Here is a 21,822-nt window from a genome sequence, read left to right as displayed (position 1 = left end):
TTTTTAAAGCCAGTAATAAGTAAAAAAAAAACAACTTTAAAATGTGTTAAAATGTTAATTCTCCTGCAGATTTGTTAAAAAGAAAAACGTTTGATTCTGTATACAAACTTTTTAAAATTGTAAAACATCTCAGCTTTATGCTTGAGTAAAGAGAACGCTAAGGAAAAAGTAGGATTTGCAAATAATTTATTGTTCCTTTGTTAGTCTGTGTTGTAATGTCTGTTAATTATCAGCCAGGAGCTGGAAGCTGAGCAGCGATCATGAACAGCGGATCAGAGCAGCGATGTGCACTTTCTGATCTGTAAGTGATCCTATAATTATTAAGAGTATCTCAGCACAAGCACTCCACGCATTTCAGAAGATATCAGCATAGTAGCTGATTGAAGTTCATTCGTTTTATTTGTTAAATAGCAGCAGGAGATTCAGATTTTAAAACCCAAGTTAGGATTCTCTGGGCTCATTTTCTTTTTTTTTTTAAGCTGATGAATTAATCCAAATCCAAATAATTGCAGTATTTTAATTTAAATACAGCTTCGTTTATAATTCTTAACTGCATTACATCTGAATTAGTAAATTTAATTAGAAAAATTACTTAACAGCAACATGGTGGGCTTGCTAAAAAATATGCTTGAAGTTTCTGGACCCCTTCCAAAAATAAGTGGAAATCTTTGAAATACATTTTTATTGCTACTAATTTCAGACTGGAAGAAGTAAAATTAGCATTTAATATGAAGGGAAGTAAATCATCAACAACTATTGACGCCCCAGTCTCTGTAAACTGTCAGGGGTCTTTCTGCAGGAACTCTAAAGCACACTTACTTACTTCTCTAACCTCTCTGGGTTGTTCAGCGCATGGATTTTTTTGTGCTAAAGATTTTAATGATCAATAATCTGTTCATCCACTTTGCTTTATTTATTTATTTTTTTCCCTCCAAGGCAGGTAATCCTCTGCTTGTCGACCTCTTCCCGACACGTGCTGCCTGCAGTCAGATGGCCGCTGAGCTGCTGTACAGAGCAGAGCTCATGATTTTACGGCCCACCTCTGCCTCACAGATGCTCAGAGAATATTCTTTTACTTCTGTCACAGTAGCTGTCAAAATGTCTGCAGGGTAAACAAAGTGTAGGAAACGACTAGAAGAGAACAGCCTAATGTTTGTTTTTTTGTTTGTGTGACATTTTTATTCAATCGTGCAGAGAAAGAAGACAGTTTATAATAGCGATGCTTGACAAGATGTCGACTGTTTTTCAGAAAAGAGGAGACCAGATGAGTAATGCAAAGACTTTTCTTTGTCTGCCTCCTTTCTGCTTTTAACAAGACATTCATACAAAGAAAATAACTTAATTTGTGCTGCACAACTTTCTATAGTCAGCCTGTATTTAAGTGAGAAAGACTCAATATGTGTGAAAAATGAACAAATTCGCATCTTATTTTTGTAATGGCATCCAGTAAAACATTTTTCATGATCATCTGTTTTAGTATGATTTCAGGCATAAGAGCGTAGTAAAAGTAATTTTTTTTAGTGACAATTCAAGTGAAACTGTGGCCTACTAACACATAGTCACAACCCTGTGCAGCTGTAGTATCTACAGAGGCTTTTTTATCAAATAAAATCAAGCTTCTTTCTGCTGTGCATACAATTATATAGCAGAAAGATGAAAGATTGTTTCTCCGGGGTCAGAATAGGAAATTAAAAACTATTTAAAAGGTCTAGTCCTCTAGGACCTTCCATAAAAAAAACATTAATACCTTCCAGATATAATATTTATGCCTTCTGTCTTATAAAATTTGACATTTCAAAAGGTGTACACCCAAAATTGAAATTGAATTCTTAATAGCGAGCTCATTCTTTTATCAGCGTTAATTGAGTAAACCATACAGTGTCCATGATGTCTGTGAATTTATACATCCAGTCAATACTGCCGTGTATCCATCCATCCATTTGTGTATTAACTCATGCATCCATCATTCCGGCAATCCATCCGTCCATTTGTCCATCCATCCATCTCTCCATCGCATTGTTCATCAATCTATTCGTGTTTTGCCATCTAACAAACCATCCATACATCCAAAAATCCACCTCTTTGTTCATCTTTCTGGTTGTTTACCATCCATCCATCCCTCCTTTATTCTTTTTCCATCCAAATGGTTTCCATATCTAAAACCTGACCAAGTAGAGATATTTCCATAAGTAGAAATTTAGTGGACTATTAGAGACTCTGTGAAATAAGAGCTTAATTTTTCCTGATGTGGATGCAGAGGTTGTGATCTAATACATTAATATTACTTTGTAGTTCTTAACATTGTGTAACAGCCAGTTAAATAAAAATTTGTTCCATCTGAATGTGGAAAAGTTAATTTTAACAGTAAAATGTTTAACACGCCAATCTGCACTTACATTTGAATAATTTTTAAACGTGAAATAGCTGTAATCTTTGCAGAACTGGATTGTTGAAGGCTTACATTCCTCAATCTCTTTTTGGGGAGGAAAACTAACACAGATGAAGCTCCTCTCTCTGCCATGTGGACGTGAATCAAAACAGTACGCCCCCTATATAAAGCCTGCAGGGAAACCCCAGCAGAGCACAGAGCCGCAGATTACTGAGGCAGCAGGCAGAGGACACCGAGACGACACGCCAGCTGGACAAGTGCTCCGGGATTTACCGATCTTTGGCGATGCACAACTTACTTCACTTCAGTCAAAAAAACCTGATGAAGAAACACTGCTAATGTCATACCCAGTAAAGCAGATTTTTTCAAAAAAAGACTTACTTTTGGGTGCGTTTTCCCCGAAAAAATTTGTTTAAACACCATTCAGAGGTTTCACCGCGTCACCCTAAACCACCACCATGCTCTCCAGTGTGCGGCGGCACAGCCTCCGCCTCCAGACGGAGCTCCACCGCTGGAGCATCTGCGACCCGGGCAGCCACCTCCTCCCGGACGGCCTCCTTGCCCGGGTCCCTGCGTGCATCTCCCGCTCCAAGTCCTGCGCCAGTTCCGCTGGCGAGTCGGACGGAAGCCGCGGGAGCTGGTCGTCATCGGACTCGGTTATCTCCGTTGACTCCACCGGGGGCTCGGTGGAGCCCGGCAGCCCGTACAGGGTGGTGCTGCTGGGGGCCAGCGGCGTCGGGAAGACGGCGTTCGCCAGCATCTTCGCCGGCGCAGCGGACAGCATGGACAGCGACGACTGCGAGCTGTGTGGAGGTATGACATGTTTAAATTACTACAACAATGCAAAGTTTTAAAAGATATTAATAATTGAATTACTAATAGGGTACTTTTTTTTATTAGAGTAAAACTTAAAATTCATGTTTATTTCCAGATGAAGTGTCTGAGAGGGAAATTGAAGTTGATGGAGAGACTGCATCTATACTCCTGTTGGATACCTGGGATGCAGAGGTGAGATATGTTGGCCACATTTCAGCCTGGATCCCGCACTGCACTCACTACCTTTCATTTAATCAGTCAAGTTTATTTGTACAGCACATATCAGCAGCAAGGCAGTTCAAAGTGCTTTAAAAACATCACACGGTTACCAATTTGAGAACAAACATTACAATTTATTTAGATCCATCATCAAAAACAGCAATATGGTCAACGTTCCATTGATTATGGTTTAAAGGAAACTCTATCAGATGGGTTTTTAGTGTTTCAGATTTTAACTCTTTGCAATCTTTGCAGAAAGGCGATGAGTGGACCCAGGAGCGCTTCATGCAGATAGGTGACGCCTACCTGCTGTTGTACTCCATCACTGACCGGGCATCCTTCCTGCGAGCTTCAGAGCTCCGGATAACCCTACGTCGCTTTCGTCCTGCCCGGCACACACCCATAATCCTGGTGGGGAACAAGTGCGACCTGGTGAGGCGGAGAGAAGTGTCGGCAAGCGGTAAGAAGACACCGGAAAAATTATCTTAACTTTTGAAATTGTTTTAGTATCTGTTGCACATTTCTAAGTATTTTTGACGGGATTTTATGTGATGGACTGGCAAAATGTTGCACATAAGTGTGAAGTGAATGGAAATTATTTCCAAATGTTGATTATTAGTCACTCACTCTACAAATCTGGCCTTATTGAAAGATAAGGAAGTAAGAAAGCCATGAGAAGACCTGTGTGCAGGGCCGGATTTACAAGGATGTGGGGCCCCTGAGCTGGAGACAGTTTTGGTGCCCTAACCACCACAAAAAAATATTCTACCAATTCAAATTGCAATATAATAGGTAAAACAGGTAGTTCTATACATTAATTGATGCCGGGTAGGTTTAATACATCCCTAGAGCAGTAGCTCTATGTTGTTCCCAAAATAATTAGTATAATTTCTTAATTTCAAATACTTGAGCATTGATTATATTTGTAAAAATCCCCAAACTTTAATACAATTCATTTGGGCCTATATAAAGTATTTATTTTTTATGAAGTGCAATGTATGTCCCAGGCCGTGTGTCATTTTGGTGGCTGTCGTTTTGCACAGGGGCGCTGCTGGGCTTCAGGGGTCACCAAAACAGTGGCATAAAATTTATTTCCAGTCAGCATTTTCCATATTTAAAAACTGTTCATGTGTAAACAATGTGGTCTATAACAAAGGCATAATGTGTCTGCATACAACTCAGAAAGTACAATGTTGCATCCCTGTGTCGTTTCCCTCTGGCTGTGGAGTTAAAACTTCTTGGGAAAAGGTGCATGTCAGATTATTCTTTACTTGTCAGATGTGATGTGTGGTGAGTTGATTGAGCTAAGTATGGGGGTCAGAAAACATGTTGAAGGCACCAAAAGGCAGGATGCTGGGTCACAGTCAAACATGACTCTGTAAAGCCAGAGTTAAAATTATTACACTTGAAAGTTTTTGCTCATCTACCAGATAAAATACATCAACATTCGTGTGGATGTTGTTTTTACAAGTTCAAAGACATCTGAAGGTTTTTGAGTGAATAATTTTGTTGTTTTTCCAGAGGCCCGTGCTTCTGCCGCGGTGTTTGACTGCAAGTTCATCGAGACCTCGGCAGCAATGCAGCACAACGTCTGGGAGGCTTTCTACGGCATTGTGAGACAGCTGCGCCTGCGACGAGACTCCAAAGACGACAGCAGACGTCGCAGGCGCGTTCACTGCGACAAGCGCAGAGAGAGCCTTCCAGTCAGGGCCAAGCGTTTCCTCGACAAGGTGGTGGCGAAGAACAATCCCAGCATGGCGTTCTGGCTCAAATCCAAGTCCTGCCACAATCTGTCAGTGCTGTAGACCAAACCTGAATGCAGATGGGGAAACACCTGAGCAAATGAGATGAGTTAAAGGCTGCAGAAAAGCAGCCGTGGACGGAGCTGGAGGGACATTTCCTGCCTCCGACGAGCTCAGAGTTGGCGTTTACCTTCCACCCTCCGTTCAGGTGGAGGTGGAGGTGGAGGTGAAGGTCTGCATCAAGCTGTTGACAGTCTGAATGGACTGCAGTTCACAGTAACGTCATGGGACATGAGTATGACATTTAGAAGAAACTAAGAAAATGAAGTGATTTTTATTGTTTTATTTCTTAGTTCTTTCCGCTTCTTGCTTTTTTGTCATTTACAAATGCGTAAATAACTAAAAATTCCCTTACATGTGTTTTTTAAGACCTGTGTGATACTTAAACGTTTAGTTTTTGTTTATGCTGCAGTGTTTTATGCGCTAATTGTAAGAGCAAGTCGATGCTATATTGTCTTTTGCTACTTTGAATCACTGTTTGAAGAAATAAAGTGACGCTTTTGCTTGGAAGAAAGCACAGCAGGCCCCCTTTTGTGTCTTTTCAACGTTGTTGATGAGAAATCAAAATGGATGACTCATCTTTAGCACACAAAAGATTCACACTAGTAGGATTTAACCGCGACACAACTGAGCTGATAAAGGATGAGTCAGGCGGTGACGGTAAGGCTGAGAAACAGAACCAGTCTCCTCGGTGAGTGTCATTTCAAAGAGGGAAAAAGTTTATGAACCAGTCAGGATTCGGGTCACAGAGCGACGCTGAACTTCAAGCTCAGATTCTAAACTTGAACTTTGTCTCAAAGGTGGAAAATAACTGGAGGAATCTGTTGCCAAGGTAGCATTTGCTGTGCGATCTGTACGAGGATTTCAGGGGAAGCAGGCAGATGGCTGTGAGCATGCTGGCGCTCATGCAGTCCAATCCTTTACATAACAGAGTCACTTCCATCTGAATCCATGGCTTCATCTGTTGAACCTCCAACTTTGCAGTTTGAATATTGAGCCAATCAAACAGGGATTCACCCACAGCCTGATTCTGTGGATTCGCACCGTTTTCTTAGCTTAGCTTGCAAAGCTCTCGGCTCAGGATGGGATCAGGCTCCATGCAGCATAACTACATCCACTCTTCTTGACAAAATGGTTTCCAGATTTTAACCAGAGGCCACATCATTCCCATTAGATTTTAGCTTTGGTAAATTGATGTTAGCCTGCTTTGTCCGTCCAAGAACAAATTTTGAGTGTTTCGCATCAGAAAGTAAGACTGTGTCAAAGTTGAACTATTTAGCTGGTGAGGCCAAGTGCTTATTCCTTTTTTCATTATTCAATTCTCAAGCATCACAGCATAATGCTGCCACTGCTGTGCTTGACAGTTCGTCTCATGTTTTAGGTGATGGAGCCTAAGCTTGAATTCTCCAAACAGCTCAGTGTTTTCATGTCTGAACGTGAAGATGACTCCAGATGGGAAATGATTTGTTCGTAAGAGTAGCTGCAGATTTTTATCAAGCCTCCAGCTGTTTGTTTTGCTGGGTTTAAAAGAAAGCAATTTGAGGTCTGGATAAGTGTGAAAAAAAGAGAAGAAAATAGAGTATAAAAATTGTATTTCCAGACTTTTTAATCCATGCTTCATTGTTAAAGATAATACATATCTGAATTTTTAAAATAATTCGCTTTGGTCAGTCAGCTTTTTCAGGTGAGTTTAACTAAAAGGGGGGTTCTTAACCAAATATTTATTGGGGTATTTGTATATATTTTTGACTGTTTCTGTAAATACAAGTTGAGAAAATCTGCAATAATACTGTCCACTCATTTTCCTTCTGTAAATTTGCAGAAGTTATTTGTTAAAATTGAATCCAACCAACAATTCAGATGAATCTTTCTGTTGTGATGCCAAACATAAAGCTTTCATTCCCACGATGGTTAAAGTCAAACCTCCCATTGGAGCTGCAAGACACGAAATAAAGATTTCCACACAGCTGCAAGATGTTTCAGATATTTGATGCTTCCGGTAAGCAGGAAGGCTTGGAGCAGCTGATGTTGAGAGCTTAAGGTCAAACTTTCTAATAGTTTCATGCGTGCTGTGACCTTCTGCACCTTGCAGATGACTTCTTAGAGTCTTATGAAGCAACAGACTGTCAGAGTAATCTGTCCGTCCCTCTGTCTCAGCGCACGGCTCCTTATCAGCTGTGCCTCCAATAGAAAATCTCCCAAGAAAAAGGGCCGAGGTCCAAAGGGCAAAGTCTGAGGGGAAATTAGAAAGATAAACACAGATCTCTGAGCTGCTTAGGAAATTCCTGTATTTCATACGTTGTTTTGTCCTGTTTTAAACTTTTGTTCACAATCAAACTATGTGATGATTAAAAATTACCAATCCTTCAAAGAATTAGCCAATGAATTGGTTGCTTTTGTTTCCCGTTGATTAAAACAGAAGAAATCTTCCTGTGTTTGAGTCAAACTGTGAAGCTTACAGCTAATATCAGGCGATAATGGGTTTGTCTTCTGTATGAGTCAATGCCCTGCTCTTCCTGTCTCTGTCAAGCAGGTGAGCTCCCCCATCATTGGTCGGCTCCGTATACAGGCAGGCTGATTAGACAATCATTAGATCCAATAAAACATGATGGTTAACACTCGGGTTAACGTTTGACCAGAGGGATGAAGCTGTTCAGATCGCTCTGAGGTTTGACTCATTTGGTCGCCGCTGTAAGGTAAGTCACTTCTGTCTCCTCTGTCCTCGTTCTGTGTGTCAGTGTTCGGCCTGCTGAAGCTGAACTTCTTTAGGATGTAAATAGAAGAAAACAGAGCTGCTTGATTTGACTTTGGTAGATTATTTGGTACATTTGTCAAGTGTTTTCAGATTATTGCCAGATTACTGTGATCTTGACTTGACTTTGGCGAGGCCGAGAACAAGGCGTTGGCATATATGAACTCCTGCTAATTTGCTTTCAAGTGTGCGTCTTACATGTGCAACTGCATGCATAAAAATGTTGTATTTATCATAATAAATGGTGAATTTTGTGCTGACAGGGACTGTTTAATCGTTGTGCTGAAGATTTAAGAGATAATCTGAAATCCTTGTTTTGTGCTGCCATTATAAGTTTCAGTTTCAGAGTGTTAAATCTTCACAACAAATCACTTCCTTATTTGATTTTTATGAAACTGACCCAGATATATATATATGTAGGTAGGTAGATCGGGTGTAACCAGTGAGGTGAAATGGAACCAATAAACAGACTGATTATTTTTATTAAATCTGATGTTGAGTAGCAGAAAAATGTTCAAAAACAAGGATTTTTTTTATTTTATTTAGGAGTCTCAGGTGATTGTGCTGATACTAAGTGTGTTGTGAAATGAAAAGGTCATCAGGCAAGAGTCAATGTCACCTTCACTAAATGGGTCGACTTCACTCGACTCCTTCGCCTGCAAGTCCCAGACCAGGGGCTTTACCATCATGTTCATATATATAAAAAAATCATTCTAGTAATTACTTTCTTATTTTGTTCAGGTTTCTTATTGGCTTTGTTTCTGTAGTCATATATATTTCTATTTGCATTTATTCAAACAGAAATCTACCACAATAACTGATCTTAACTGAGCTTTTATGCTGTAAATCTGCCAAAGTTTTACAGAAGACAAAACAACCCAGTATTTCAAACTGGGTTATTTTTAATAGAATGAATCCCACATGGATCATTCCTCATCACACTGGTCCAAACATATCCAAATTTAAACTTTATTTTAGCCATTGCAGCAGTATTAAAATAGGACTTCCGACTCTGTAGGGATCTTTAAACAGCCTGTCACAGTTCAACCCTGCAGGATCTGATTTACAGGACAGAAAACCAGCTGGCTTTCAGTTTCTCCTGCAGGGCAGGTCGCTGATTCACCAGGAAGGTGGAGTCTCTGTGAACTTAAAGGTCCCATTCAGCTCAAAGTGTGCACATGTGCAGACTCAAGGACAAATTTCCGTTTGGTGTAGCCGATGTCTTTGTGAATCAGTGACTCATTGTGCTCAAGATAGAAGATAAAATGTGTTTCTTCAGAGTCTTAAATAACCTTAAATGCTTAAATATGGCCAGACATATCAGTAATATGATGCATTTTGTTGTTAATTCACTGCTTCTTCTGTCAACACTTTTAAATATAAATGCATAGAATGATGTTTATTCACTCAGTAACTTGTGAATGAGGTAATGAACAAAACTGCAAGACCCATGATGCAGCACAACAAACATCATGTTTACACCTAAGAATATTGTGTCCCTATAAAGTTGATTAATTTAGTTTTTCTAAATTTAAATCAAAGTGCTCTTGATAAAAGCCCAGATTATCTCCTGTATCATGGAAACCCTTTATTCGAAAAGATTTGACTCTTAAATTTGGATTTCAACAGTTAATCAGGGCTAAATGATCTGTTAGTAACTGTAATGAAGTTTCCTGTAAACATGTAAAAGATACAGAACTTTGGCAACCTTGGTGTAAAATCCCCAGAGCTGAAAACAGCAACTTCAGCTGTACTAAAGTCATGTGTAACTTGTTTCTGAGCTTAAATAAGTGATTTAATCTCATCCATTTACACAAATTAAAGTATTTTTAAACAACAAACATGCAGAAACCTGGTAAAGCACTGAGGTACAAGAGATTAGATGCTTTTGGTTGTTTGAAATCCGTTCTGATTTTGTCACTTTTGTTTTTCTTGCTCCTTTCTCCCACCTCGCCTCCTCTTCCTCCTCCTCCGCAGCCTGTGGTAATGACACCCATGGTGCATCTGTTGTTGCTCCCATTCCTGCTCAGCATTGTGAGTACATAGCACTGCCAACTGCTGCCTCTGCCGGCCTTTGATACATATTCATCTCAACCATGAAGCTGTTAACGTGTCTGCGAGCCACTCGATGTGTGTAAATGCTTACATCTGGAGCGTCAGAGGAGCGTTTTAATGTACTGTGGCTATTCTCTGTGAGACGATACACCTTTATAGGAAACTTTAATCTGCAGTTTGTCTTCAGACTTTGCTCTTCTGCGCTCAACAGGAATGTAGAAATATATCCGCTGTCGAGCATTTTTGGCTCAATAAATAACTGCCCTCAATGTTTGACCAGATTAATGTTGACTCTGTGTGACTTTTAGTTGTACTTTCAGCTCTGCTGTACTTGAGAATGATTGACCCGTCTCTTCATGCTTCGACAGGCTGCAGGGATGGACCTGGAGGAGCTGAAGGGCCCTTTTGTGGACATTTCATTAGATGTGAACGAGGCAACGGCAGTGCCCCATCCGGTGCATCAGGTAATATACACAACGAAGAAGATCTGGGAAGTTTGGATCGTTCAAAACGTCTTCGTAGGAAACCAGAGTTATATAAACTTGAAAAAAAGACAAAATACCAAATACTGAAACTGAGAGTTTCTGTTTTTTATTGTAATTATTATTCACAAAAGTCTCAAATTGCTTTTCTTTTTAAGTAGTTAGGACATGTAAAGATGTGGTTAATTGATAAACAGGTCAGCATCATGATTGGTTATGAAAAGCGAATAGAAAAAACCCCAAATACTTAAAGAACAACGTTTGTAAAACGTTGAACAAAACCGTTTTGTTTGTTGCCAATAACAATGCATTTTAAATGTATTCACACCCCTTGAACTTTTTCACATTTTACTCACATTACAGCTACAAGCTTTGATGTGTTTCAGTGGAACGTTGTGTGACAGACCAACAGAAATAGTGGCAAATAATTTTGAAGTGGAAGAAAAACAATCCATGTTTTTTATTTTATTTAGACAAACAGGATCTGCAAATCGTGATGTGCATTTGTATTAAGACTTCTTTACTCTGCAAACGGCCAAATCCAGCGAAACAAAATCCTGTCTTAAGTAATTTCTCTGACTGTGTGGAATAAGATCTCTTTTGAAATCCATCTGGTCTGTGAAGTTCCCAGAGAATATTAATGAACAAACAGCATCATGAAGACCAAGGAATACTGCAGACAAGTCAGGGAGAAAGTTATGGAGGAGTCTGATGTAAGATGATTGAGTTCTGCTCAGGAAAACGTTAAGATATTTTCAGTTTGTTTTTTCAACATGAAGAGAAGCCAGAGTACCAAGCGTCCTTGAGTTACTCTGGTGAATTAACTCTATTTTGGTTGTTTTTGCAGTTGAGGGCCAACTTAGCATTGAGTCATACCCTTTTTTTTTTTTTTTTTTACCAATCACCGTGTTTGTACTTTTTATTTCCTCTATATTTAGTCCTTCCCCAATTTATCTCCAACCACTTTCAGCTTGTAAACATGCTGCATTCAAAGCACCTCGTCAGTGGAAGCTCTTTAGCTTGAGCTTTTTTTGCTTTTTTTCCCCTTAAACCTATTTCTTAGAAGTGATGTGAGAAACGTAGAAAGTGAAAGCAAACCTATTTTTCCTGTTTTTTTAAATGTATTTCATGTTAGAAATAGATTTTCAGAAGTACAAATTATAATTTTTTTGCTCTATTACGGATTTTACAGTGAAAATATTTAATTGCACCCATGGTAAAAATGTTTTAGACGACTAACATGGAGCTTTAGGGATTTGTTTTTACGTTATTTACCGTCTCTGTTTGTCGTGACAAGATAAACTTTGATCATTGTCAAAATAGCTATTTTTATTGTCATTTTCCGACTCGTACAATTCAGCACATATTTACCTTAACTTTCTGTTATGTTTACACATCTTTTCCATTTTTTAAGTGCTCCTGAGACAAATGGGCCTCCGCTTTGACACATATTTATACCCCAGAAAAAGAAAGGAGAAAGTTGTGTATTAGTAAGGAAAGGTTTTCCTATAACCTCTGATCTTATTTAAACTCCTGTAACATGGGATTTTTTTTTTTTTGTTCCACTAAATAAATGTAATCAAATTAAAGGTCGGGTTTAAAAAGATTTTTGCAATCTCATTATGCCGCTCCAATAAAAGGTTTTGCACAGCTTTTTTAGTGGTGAATAAAATGTGACAGGGAGCAAAGAGAACTGTAAACCTCTAAAATCACAAGTTAATAGCACAAATCCAACACAGAAAGTTATAAGGCCTTAGCTGGGAGAAGAATTACATAAGTCATAATTTACGTTTTCTCGTAACCTATTGAATAAGCTGAAAAAGTCACTCTGTGTAGCCTCTGTAGTACGTTTTATACATTTAAGAACAAAGAGAGACATATATCGTTGTATTAAGTCTAATCTTTGTTCTCCTGTCTTTCCCATTTTCCACTGTATAGTTTCAGGTCCCTGCAGGTGTTACTAGTTTCAAGATGAGCGGAGAAGGCTTGGACATCTTTAAAATGTCCAACGACGGCTGGCTTTACCTGGAGAAACCTCTCGACTGGTCTGAGGGCACCCACTACATGTTCACCGTAATAAGCTCTGTCTTTTATTCATGCTCCAAAAACTCATGATTTGTGGTGGAAATGCAGCTCCTGTTCATGAGCAGCATTGTGTGCGTTTACATCCAGGTGGAGGCAATGGGAGATGAGGATGTAGTGGCTGGCCCAGTAACTGTGACCATAAAGGTTTTGGACGTAAACAACAACATTCCACGGTTCAATCAGGAGGTCTACACAGCTGTGATTCGGGAGAGGAGAAAACCAGGTGAGCTTCATGTGACTCTTCATCAGAGGATATCTAGTTTCTTCTGCTGTTGAAGAACTGTTATTTTTATGCATATTTCAGACACTTAATAATTTTCAAAATATACCAACAAAGTATTTTTGTACAGGCTTTTGTTTTACTTCAGTAGATTGATCAGCTCGCCTAAATAAAGCCTATTGTAATCCATAAATATCTAATATGATACAAATTCTAAACATAAGAAAATGTGTTTTAACATTTATTTTCTTCTTTACAGTCTTTAATAAGGTCCAGATTTGTTGAGATAAGGGTTAATAATTATCCTGTCCATAAATTTGCTCACTTTAGCTGTGAATCTCTCTATTATTTTTACCTATTTTGTTTTATTTTGAAATTATGAAGCCAGTTAGGAGTCAAACATACCAGTTATTTATTTATTTAAGAATTTATGACCATTTTTGTAGGCCCACCTTTGATCCAGGCCCTGTTTTAAATTACTCTTGTCAACCTTTCTCTGTAATATAAGCATAACTCCGGTTCTGTTTGTCTCTTCAGATGTCCCCTTCGTCCAAGTGTCTGCAACCGACCAGGACGACCCCACAACTCCAAACGCTCGTCTGCGCTACAGCCTGCACAGCCAGGTCCCCAACAACAACAACATCTTCCTGTTCCAGATCGACCCCGAAACCGGAGAGATCTCCACCAGTAAAGAGGGTAAAATAAAATTCATCCTCACACATGAGCACAGACCTGAGGCCCGGCAAAGCTGAGCAAGGTTCACCATCTGTGGGAGAATCTGTAATCTGTCCTCTCTCCCTGTAATCCATCAGAATAGCAGCAGTGTAAATCCAGATTACACAGATCATCCTGTCCACCCAAGATTAATGCTGATTGGAGGCAGATTTCCTGAATCTGTCGCATGATGCTGACTCTTACTAATTTAAATTTGCCAGAAACTGTACAGTTTTAAATTTGTGCATCTCAGTTTAAATATTGATAATCGATATTTAATCAGTGTCTCTTTCAACAGGAGAAGAAATGCTGAAGGCCAAACCAGGAATCCAGTTTTCCAGGGGAGAAGAGCGGAGCATCGATTCACTGGAACGAAAGTTTAACGACTACTGTCCAGGACAGAAGATCCCATATGAACAAAATCCATTCTTCAGCTGCGTAGCGACACAAGGTTTGTTCCCTGAAATCCCAGATGCTCTCACTATTTTGGGCCTAAAGATTATCAGCTAAAACCTGTTACTTTGATACACTTTGATTCAAGTTTACCAAAATGTGGATAATTTGGTGTTAATCTGAGCTCAGTCAGGGAGACAAGTTAATATCACCAAATTCAATGTTTTGAGGGTTTTTTTGCACCCTTGAACACTTTTAGTGGAATATAAAGCGTTTCTAATCTTAGTTTTCTTCTTGCTGGTTAGAGATGAAGAGGCGTAACTTGGACCCTCTGGAGGATCCCGACTACGTCCTGTTAGTCCGTGTTCAGGATCTGGACGGAGCCACAGAGACGGGTCTGAGTTCAATTGCCAAAGTTCACATTATTGTGCAGCCCAACCTGTGGGTCAACCCTGGACCATTAAGTATTGAGGAGAACTTAAAAGGAGATTATCCTCGTGTTATTGCTAAGGTCAGCTGGAACAGAACACATAAATATAAAACAATCTCACTAATTCTACTCTATAGGCAGATCCTGACTCTCATCCTCTGCTTTGTTTCTGCATCCAGGTCCAGTCTAATGACCCTGATGCGGGCTACTCGTTAGTGCAGAAGGAGCGAGAACTCAGGTTCCCTTTCCAGATTAAAGAAAATGGAGAAATACTTCTGACAGAGGCGCTGGACAGAGAGCAGAAAGACATGGTAGAAAACAGAGCCGTGACAACACTCCTTAACAACGTGGATTAGAAAAGCTCTGACATTCCTCACTCTGCTCTTGTTTCAGTACATTTTAGTTGTATTTGCAAAAGACTCCAATGACATTGAGGTGGACCCACCCATGGAGATTCAAGTTCTGGTGAAGGACGTGAATGACAATGAGCCTGTGTGTAAAGAAGAGGAAACTGAAATGGAGATCCAGGAGAATGAGCCAATAGGTAAGTTGTGATTATTACATAACACTTCCACAAAACACCAAAAATGGGGCAGCTGCAGCAAATTTTATTCATCTCGCTATTGCTGCAGCCAGGTTTTTGTCATGACAAACTAAAACTAAAATAACATACACCCATGTGTATGTATTAATACATACTCAAGGATGATTGACAGCGCTAAGACCCTCCTCCTGTGATGGAGAGGTGTTTATTCAGATGACAGCAGGTTCATCTGACAGAGGAGCTGGACAGAGAGCAGAAAGACTCTGATTTCTGTCTGAAATCAGATCAGATGAGCTTGATTTTTTTCCCACAGATTGTCTGTTTAAAGGCATAGTGATAGTTTCAACAAATATGTAAAAACCTTTTTTTTTTACATATAAAAGTTACATAAAGCAGCTTTAATGGGTCAGTATATCTATTTAGGAGCACCTTCGGGGCCCTTTTAAGACCGAGTTTCTGAATTACGTACTCTGATTGTTTTTATCTTTTGTTTCAGGCAGCGAAGTGGGAAGGCTTGTGGCCCACGACAACGACCAACCAGAAACTATCAATTCTTTACTGACTTACACCATCATCTCTCAAGATCCATCCAGCTCACCTAACAGCTTCTCTATTGACCAAACCAATGGAAGAATCCAGGCGTTGCGCTTGCTTCAGCGTAGAGAACAGAATATTTACAACTTAGACGTCAAAGTCAGCGACTCAGGTAACGCTCAGCCCTTTAACAAACACATCTTAAGGTAAACTTTAGGAGAGTTTTATTTTTTAATGAATTCCTGCACCCAGAATTGAGCACCATCTGCAAGGTGATCATCAAGGTTATCGGCGTGAACAACGAGGAGCCCGTGTTTGAGAAGAACTACGTGAGTTCGGCGATCATTGTTTCGTTTTGGTGGAGCTGTTTGGAGGATGTTCTCACTGAGTGTGTTTTCTGTGTGAAGTACGGAAACCACAGTCTGGCGGAGGACGCTGAGGTGGGCACCACGGTGCTGACCATCAAAGCCACAGACACAGACGAGCCCGACACTGGCAGCTCCTACATCATGTTCGAGATCTCCAACGGAAACGACGGAGACGTCTTCACTGTGGAAACTGACGGCAAAGGAGTCGGCTATGTCGTCATTGCAAAGGTGAAATATCTACACACGTCTGTGCACTTACAATACATTTTTGTACTGGTTTCTTTTCCCTATCTGTAGTATTTCTTTGTTTAACAGTAATTAAAGGGGTAAGTCATTGTTTCCTTCTAGGAAGATGTGATCATAGCTGATTGGATTTCTAATGGATTTAGGTCTGAGAAACAAGATGATGGTTGTTTTTGTGTCTGGTGAACTTTTTATGTTTATGGTTCATTACGAATCTTAAAGCAATCCTCTCCAGCAAGGTCAGCAGAACTTTGAGGGGATAAAGAGGTTCGAAGCCTCATGGATTCTCCATTCTACCTTACAATGTGCATTTGTTTCATGGTAAACCCAGTGTGAACTGTTTGCTGCTAAAAAGCTCGATCTTAGTTTTATCTGACCAAAACATTTGATCCCAGTAGAGTATAGCAAAATGCATGTTTACGTTTGTGATGGTAGGACAGAAAAAGTTTTGTTTTCTGGCATTGCTTCCTAAAAATATGTTGTTAAGGAGACTTTGGGGCGCTATGGTAAGGTAAGGTAAAGATTATTTTATTTATAAAGTACAAAACAGAAGAAAAGCAACAGAAAAACAAAACAACAACAAAAGTACTTCACAATTATAACCTAGCAGGAGTTTCTATAAGGAGTAAGGATAAGTAATCCACAATTTATAAACTGTGGATTATAATTTTAAACAATTTATATACTAGTAGGAGTTTGTATAGATCTACTTTCAGGATTACATTATGTTAATGCTATAAAAGTACAATTTCCAAAAGAAAACAATAGTTTTTACCATGAGTGCCTCAAAATGCAGATGGTACTGTGTCGGCTAATATAACCCTAAAATCCCTGCTTTTAAATTAAATATAATACATTTATTATATTTGATGGTTACTCCCTTAATATATATTTTTTTGCCACATCTCTGATGGAAATCTTTTCTTAAAAAAGCCTAAACTTGAAGATTTGCTGTAAATAATATTTAAGTAGTTGAAAACTTATTATCGCTGTTTTTTAATGTAAAAGGTAGAACGTCTGCATTTAAAAGTTAACATACCAATGACTTATTGTGAATTAAAAAAAACAATGTCCACCTGTTTGATCCAGTCTCTCTAAGCAGTTTGTTTTCTGCCTCCACAGCCTCTGGACTTCGAGTCCCATTCCACCTTTGACCTCCAGATCAATGCTCGTAACACAGAGCCGCTGAGGAAAGGTGTGGAGTACACCAGCAAATCCACCGCCACCCTGACCGTGACCATCAACGATGTGGATGAGGCCCCAGAGTTCATGATGAACTTCATGGACGTCGTCGTACCAGAAAACTTCACAAAGGGATCAGTGCTGTTGAAAATAAACGCAAAAGACCCAGAAGGGAAAGAGATCAGGTAAAGAGAGCTCAGCTGTTTCTCTCAAATCTGCTTTAGACGTTATAATGTTTCATTTTCGGCAGTGCGTCAAAGAGGAAATGAACATTCAAAGAGGAACACAAGATGCAGGATGGAAAGGCTGCTTTAATCTTGAGATGCTTTTATAGTTTGTTTTTACCCTAAATTATGTCTAAAGAGGCAATCTCACAAATATGCATCACTCCTTGTTTTATTTTCTAACTAAATTCGGAACTTTTCTTCCCCTCAAGTCTAATACATTTAGCCGAAGTTGCTAAATCTACCCACTGTTTTCTGAGTACATTAAGTTTAGGACAGCAGACAACAGAAACATATCACTGAAATCTATCACTAGAGCTTGAATGTCGGCTTGTTGATTTGTTGAAGAAAACTACAGATTATTTTTGTGCACCACTGCTGCACAGGTCACAAGTTCAGAGTGAGTGTTTATCACAGTTGAGCTGTGGTTTCAAGCAGCCGCTGATGGTTGTGTGTTTGTGTGCAGCTTTAAGCTGGACGGCGATGATAAGGGCTGGCTGGAGATCAATCCTGCCACTGGAGAGATCAAGACCAAAACCAAGATGGACAGAGAGACACTGGAGACCTTTGTTGTCACCGTCACGGCCTTCGAGAAGAGTGAGTGGAGGCAAAATAGCAGCAAATTACTGTGAAACTTAGATCTGAGGACTGGTAGGGAATTTAATTTAGTCGTTTTCCAAGTCTGGATGATCATGAGAGAACCTAAACATAGCATGGAAATATGCTTAGGTGCCACATTATATCCTTAACACAAAATAAAATTAATGATCTCTGAAACTAAAGTGTCTTTACTGTGATTTATAGTTGAATCACTCATCCAGCACTTTCAGAAACTCTTTCAGAAATTAAAAACAAATTGTCATTTTACTGCTTTTTCAACCTCTTTGGGTTTTAAACGTCTGTGGTTCTTATTCTGAAGCCAAACAAAGTACTGAATAAAAAAATGGTACAAATGTACAAACTTAAAACAAATACTGTTTAAAGTAGATGAATCCAGTCCAGATTTGACAAGTCTAAATGTTAAAGATTTTGTTATAGATGTGCAATCCTCCATTTCTGGACTCAATTGAATATTTAAGGCCTAAACACTGTCTTAAAAGTATGAGCCGTAAAGATTAAGTCTGCCCTGCATTAAGTAAACATGGATCAAGCATTTGTTTGTCTTCATGTCCATGTTAGTGTTGTCCCTGATTTGCCTCCACAGACAATCCTGCCCAGTCCTCTGAGCGCGCCGTCCACGTCCGGCTGCTGGATGTCAACGACAACGTTCCCAAACTAACAAAGAACGATGACTTCATCTGCATGCAGAACATCAAACCCCTCATCATCGAGGCTAACGACGGTGATGCAGACCCCTTCTCTGGTCCTTTTGATTTCGTCTTGACAAAGAAATCCCCCAACTGGAAGTTGACGAAGCGTGATGGTACGCTTGTTTGATAAAAACAAAAGGACGATCCAGAGACGTGGTTTTCTTGACTCAGATTTTGCTGACCTGGTTCTGTGCAGATTCCTCCGCTCAGCTGCAGTTGACCAAAAAACCCCTGAAGGAGGGAACGTACTCTCTTCAGATCACCGTTAAAGACAGAGCAGGGATGGGCATCCCAAACGCGTTTGAGGGTAACTTATTTGTTTAAATTGTCTTCAAACTAAACCTCATTTTTCTCCTTTTCTCTTTTGGAGAGCTCTTTTTCTGTTGAGTTCTTGTACCTGATGAATAATGACGGCAAATTGTGGCACGTTGCCTAAAAGTGACGAGCGTGGACACATAAAGGACAGAAGGACTTCAATTCAGGCAAAAATGATGCTTCACTCCATGTCTCCTCTCTGCTTTCCAGTGAAAATATGCAACTGTACAACCTTCGGCTACTGCTACACCCCACCACACGGAAAGAGCTTCAAACCTCCGATGGGAGTCACCATCGGGATCTTAGTCGGCGTTCTGGGATTTTGTGGTAAGTCAGACATAAAGTTGAAAGCAAAGGTTAAGACATACTACAAAAAGAGAAAGTTTTTTTCTCTCTCTGCATGATATTAAATCAGACTAAACTTTATTAAAGGGGCAGCATTCTGTAAAGGCGATTTTTTCATTTTTCTTTCATTAGCTTTACATCATGCTATATTGTTATTCCCACATCAAAAACATACCTGGAGTGCTGTCTTGATTTTTTCGTGCATGTTTGAGAAATACTTTAATCTCCATGGCAACCATTCATCTGTGCAAAACGCCTGGGTGGACCTAAAGCTACCTTATCCTCAAAGTTGCAGTTTCCAAGCTTTCACTTCACAGAGAAGCCCTCCCCTACAACTCCCCCACTCAGCTCCTTCAGACTAGCCAGCAGCAATTAGCAAACACCTGGTGGAATTGCTGAGCTCATTAAATGAGCTACTTCACAAAACAATTTGTTAAAGGTTTAATAGAGGAGTGATGTTGTGATGATTTACTGAAGGTAGAGTTTCAGAAAGAGCAAGAGTTTCTTAAAGAGACAGAAGCCCAATTTCAAGTCATTAAATATCAAAGTCAAATTTCTTTTAAGTGATATTTTATATATGAAGCTCTGGAAAACATTAAGAGACTCCACTGCACTGAACCGCATTGAAAACCTCCTGATTATTCCACCAAATATTGATTTCTGACCTCTTCCTGAGCTGAAACATCAGTATTGTTGTTTCTAAATGAATATGAACTTGTTTTCTTTGCATTGTTTGAGGTATGAAAGCTCTGCATCTTTTTCGTTATTTTGACCATTTCTCATTTTCTGCTAATAAATGTTAAATTTTTACTTGGAATTTCAGAGACATGTTTTCAGTAGTTCATAGAATGAAAGAACAATGTAACATGATCAGAGAAGCTGGTCATTTTAAGTGGTCTCTTATTTGTTTCCAGAGCTGTATGTTGCATTTTTATAATTGAAGGTAACATAGTTACTTGATTGTGCAGTAAAATGGCACCATGTGACTGAAAAACACATAACACTGCCCCTTTAGAATAGTATTTTTTTTATTTCCTTTAGTGTTTGGTGAAATTCTTTTGAAACTCCATGATTCCGTTTTTAACATTTTGGGTTACCCGTCCACAAGCTTCTAATAATAGTTACGTTTTGTCCCATTCCTCCTGACTGAAGCGCTGAAACTGAGTCAGGTTTGAAAAAAAACTTTTTTGCGTCTACATTTTTCTGCTTCAACTGACTACATATTTACTCTCGTTGCAGCTGTCATCTTCATCATAGCGGTAAAGCGCTCAAGTAGAAACAACAACAACAATCAACCAGAGGACGGGGAGCGGAAACCCATGATGTAGAGACAAGAGTATATGTTTTATTTATATACAGAAAGTATCACAAATTACCTTTGAGGAGTTTTGCAAGCCGTACAACATACACACAACCCGTTTTCTCTTCCCTAACCTGCCTGAAAACTGTAAGCATGCATCTTGTTTTTGTCTTCCCGTGAGACGGTTTAGTCTTTATTGTTTGGATGTTTCACTAAGTGAGATGTGATTTAACATCCAGTTCATCCATATTTATTTTCGATAAGCATCCTTGCTGGTAAGTAAACTAAGAGAATTACATATAGAAATGTAAGAAAATCCCTTTATTCACTTTCAAGTTTTCTGATTTATTTTAGTTTATTTTCATGCAAACGTTTTATGAGTGGAGTCTGATTATTAGGTGCAGTGCAGACTAAAGTCACTCTGGCCAGCTGAGCGTTCTCACAGCTTGTTGACTTAATGTATTAAAATGGCTTTCTCAGAGCGCCTCATTAGCAGTTTCATCGTTTCAAATGATTTAATATGTTTTTTTTTTCCTCCCAGGCCCAGCGTCTGCTGGTGTTAAGTAACATGCAAATGAACAGTTATTGGATTGTTTTTGTAAAGTGCAGCTTCCCAATAAACAGAAACCTGGGATCTACTTTGGTTTTCACTGGATTTTTTTCGTTTCTGCTGCTCAGCATCAGGAAAGACGCGTGTTGCTGCAGGTGATGGGGTGACATAACAAACTTCCACTCTTCACCTTCATTTACACGTCTCCTCTGTGATTTTTTCGTCGTAGATTTTACTCTGCGTTTACAGTCGGTGTTGTTGCATCCCCTCCTCCTTCTGCTTGCCAGTCTGTCGCTAAGCATTCGAGGCCGCGGCGCAGCCTCGCAGAGTGATGCTCTGAGTCATCTCTTTGACAGTGGGAGACGGGCCGCAGATTGTCAGCTGTGCTGAAAGGAAGATGGCATGATTGTGGTCTTTTACGCAGCACAAAGAGGCCCCCGACACACATGCAAGTGAAGGTTGAGACGGGGGCCCACATGTGCTTCCACGAACAGGCGCCCACTCCCAGCCATGTGTCACGTGTGAGTCGGTGAGCTGCCTGCTGTGGGAT

The 21,822-nt window shown here is 39.6% G+C and overlaps 2 protein-coding genes across 2 annotated transcripts; both read left to right on the top strand.

Moving 5' to 3' along the window:
* Positions 1-82: 82 nt before the first annotated feature.
* gem (GTP binding protein overexpressed in skeletal muscle) lies at positions 83-5,740 on the top strand. Its single transcript, XM_005810567.2, has 4 exons — positions 83-3,202; positions 3,321-3,397; positions 3,680-3,884; positions 4,946-5,740. The coding sequence occupies exons 1-4, from the start codon at positions 2,848-2,850 to the stop codon at positions 5,227-5,229; spliced, it is 921 nt and encodes a 306-aa protein (XP_005810624.1). The 5' UTR covers positions 83-2,847; the 3' UTR covers positions 5,230-5,740.
* A 2,122-nt stretch (positions 5,741-7,862) lies between these two features.
* Positions 7,863-21,360, top strand: cdh17 (cadherin 17). The gene is made up of 19 exons (XM_014473124.2): positions 7,863-7,922; positions 9,956-10,012; positions 10,402-10,497; positions 12,454-12,588; positions 12,688-12,823; positions 13,358-13,516; positions 13,833-13,985; positions 14,233-14,438; positions 14,537-14,668; positions 14,751-14,901; positions 15,398-15,607; positions 15,688-15,764; positions 15,843-16,031; positions 17,169-17,413; positions 17,919-18,049; positions 18,657-18,875; positions 18,959-19,069; positions 19,288-19,404; positions 20,662-21,360. The coding sequence occupies exons 2-19, from the start codon at positions 9,965-9,967 to the stop codon at positions 20,748-20,750; spliced, it is 2,604 nt and encodes an 867-aa protein (XP_014328610.1). The 5' UTR covers positions 7,863-7,922; positions 9,956-9,964; the 3' UTR covers positions 20,751-21,360.
* The last annotated feature ends 462 nt before the right edge of the window (positions 21,361-21,822 follow it).

This window comes from Xiphophorus maculatus, chromosome 3 (assembly GCF_002775205.1).
Source record: "Xiphophorus maculatus strain JP 163 A chromosome 3, X_maculatus-5.0-male, whole genome shotgun sequence".
Lineage (NCBI taxonomy): Eukaryota > Metazoa > Chordata > Actinopteri > Cyprinodontiformes > Poeciliidae > Xiphophorus > Xiphophorus maculatus.
The sequence above is the reverse complement of the archived record's forward strand: the minus strand, read 5'-3'. Positions and strand labels throughout refer to the sequence as shown.

Coding starts and splice junctions, on each gene's coding strand:
- gem (XM_005810567.2), top strand. CDS start 2,848: ATGCTCTCCAGTGTGCGGCGGCACAGCCTCCGCCTCCAGACGGAGCTC. Junction 3,398..3,679: donor TGGATACCTGGGATGCAGAG/GTGAGATATGTT, acceptor CAATCTTTGCAG/AAAGGCGATGAGTGGACCCA. Junction 3,885..4,945: donor GAGAGAAGTGTCGGCAAGCG/GTAAGAAGACAC, acceptor TTGTTTTTCCAG/AGGCCCGTGCTTCTGCCGCG.
- cdh17 (XM_014473124.2), top strand. CDS start 9,965: ATGACACCCATGGTGCATCTGTTGTTGCTCCCATTCCTGCTCAGCATT. Junction 13,986..14,232: donor CAGCTGCGTAGCGACACAAG/GTTTGTTCCCTG, acceptor CTTGCTGGTTAG/AGATGAAGAGGCGTAACTTG. Junction 15,765..15,842: donor CCGTGTTTGAGAAGAACTAC/GTGAGTTCGGCG, acceptor TTCTGTGTGAAG/TACGGAAACCACAGTCTGGC.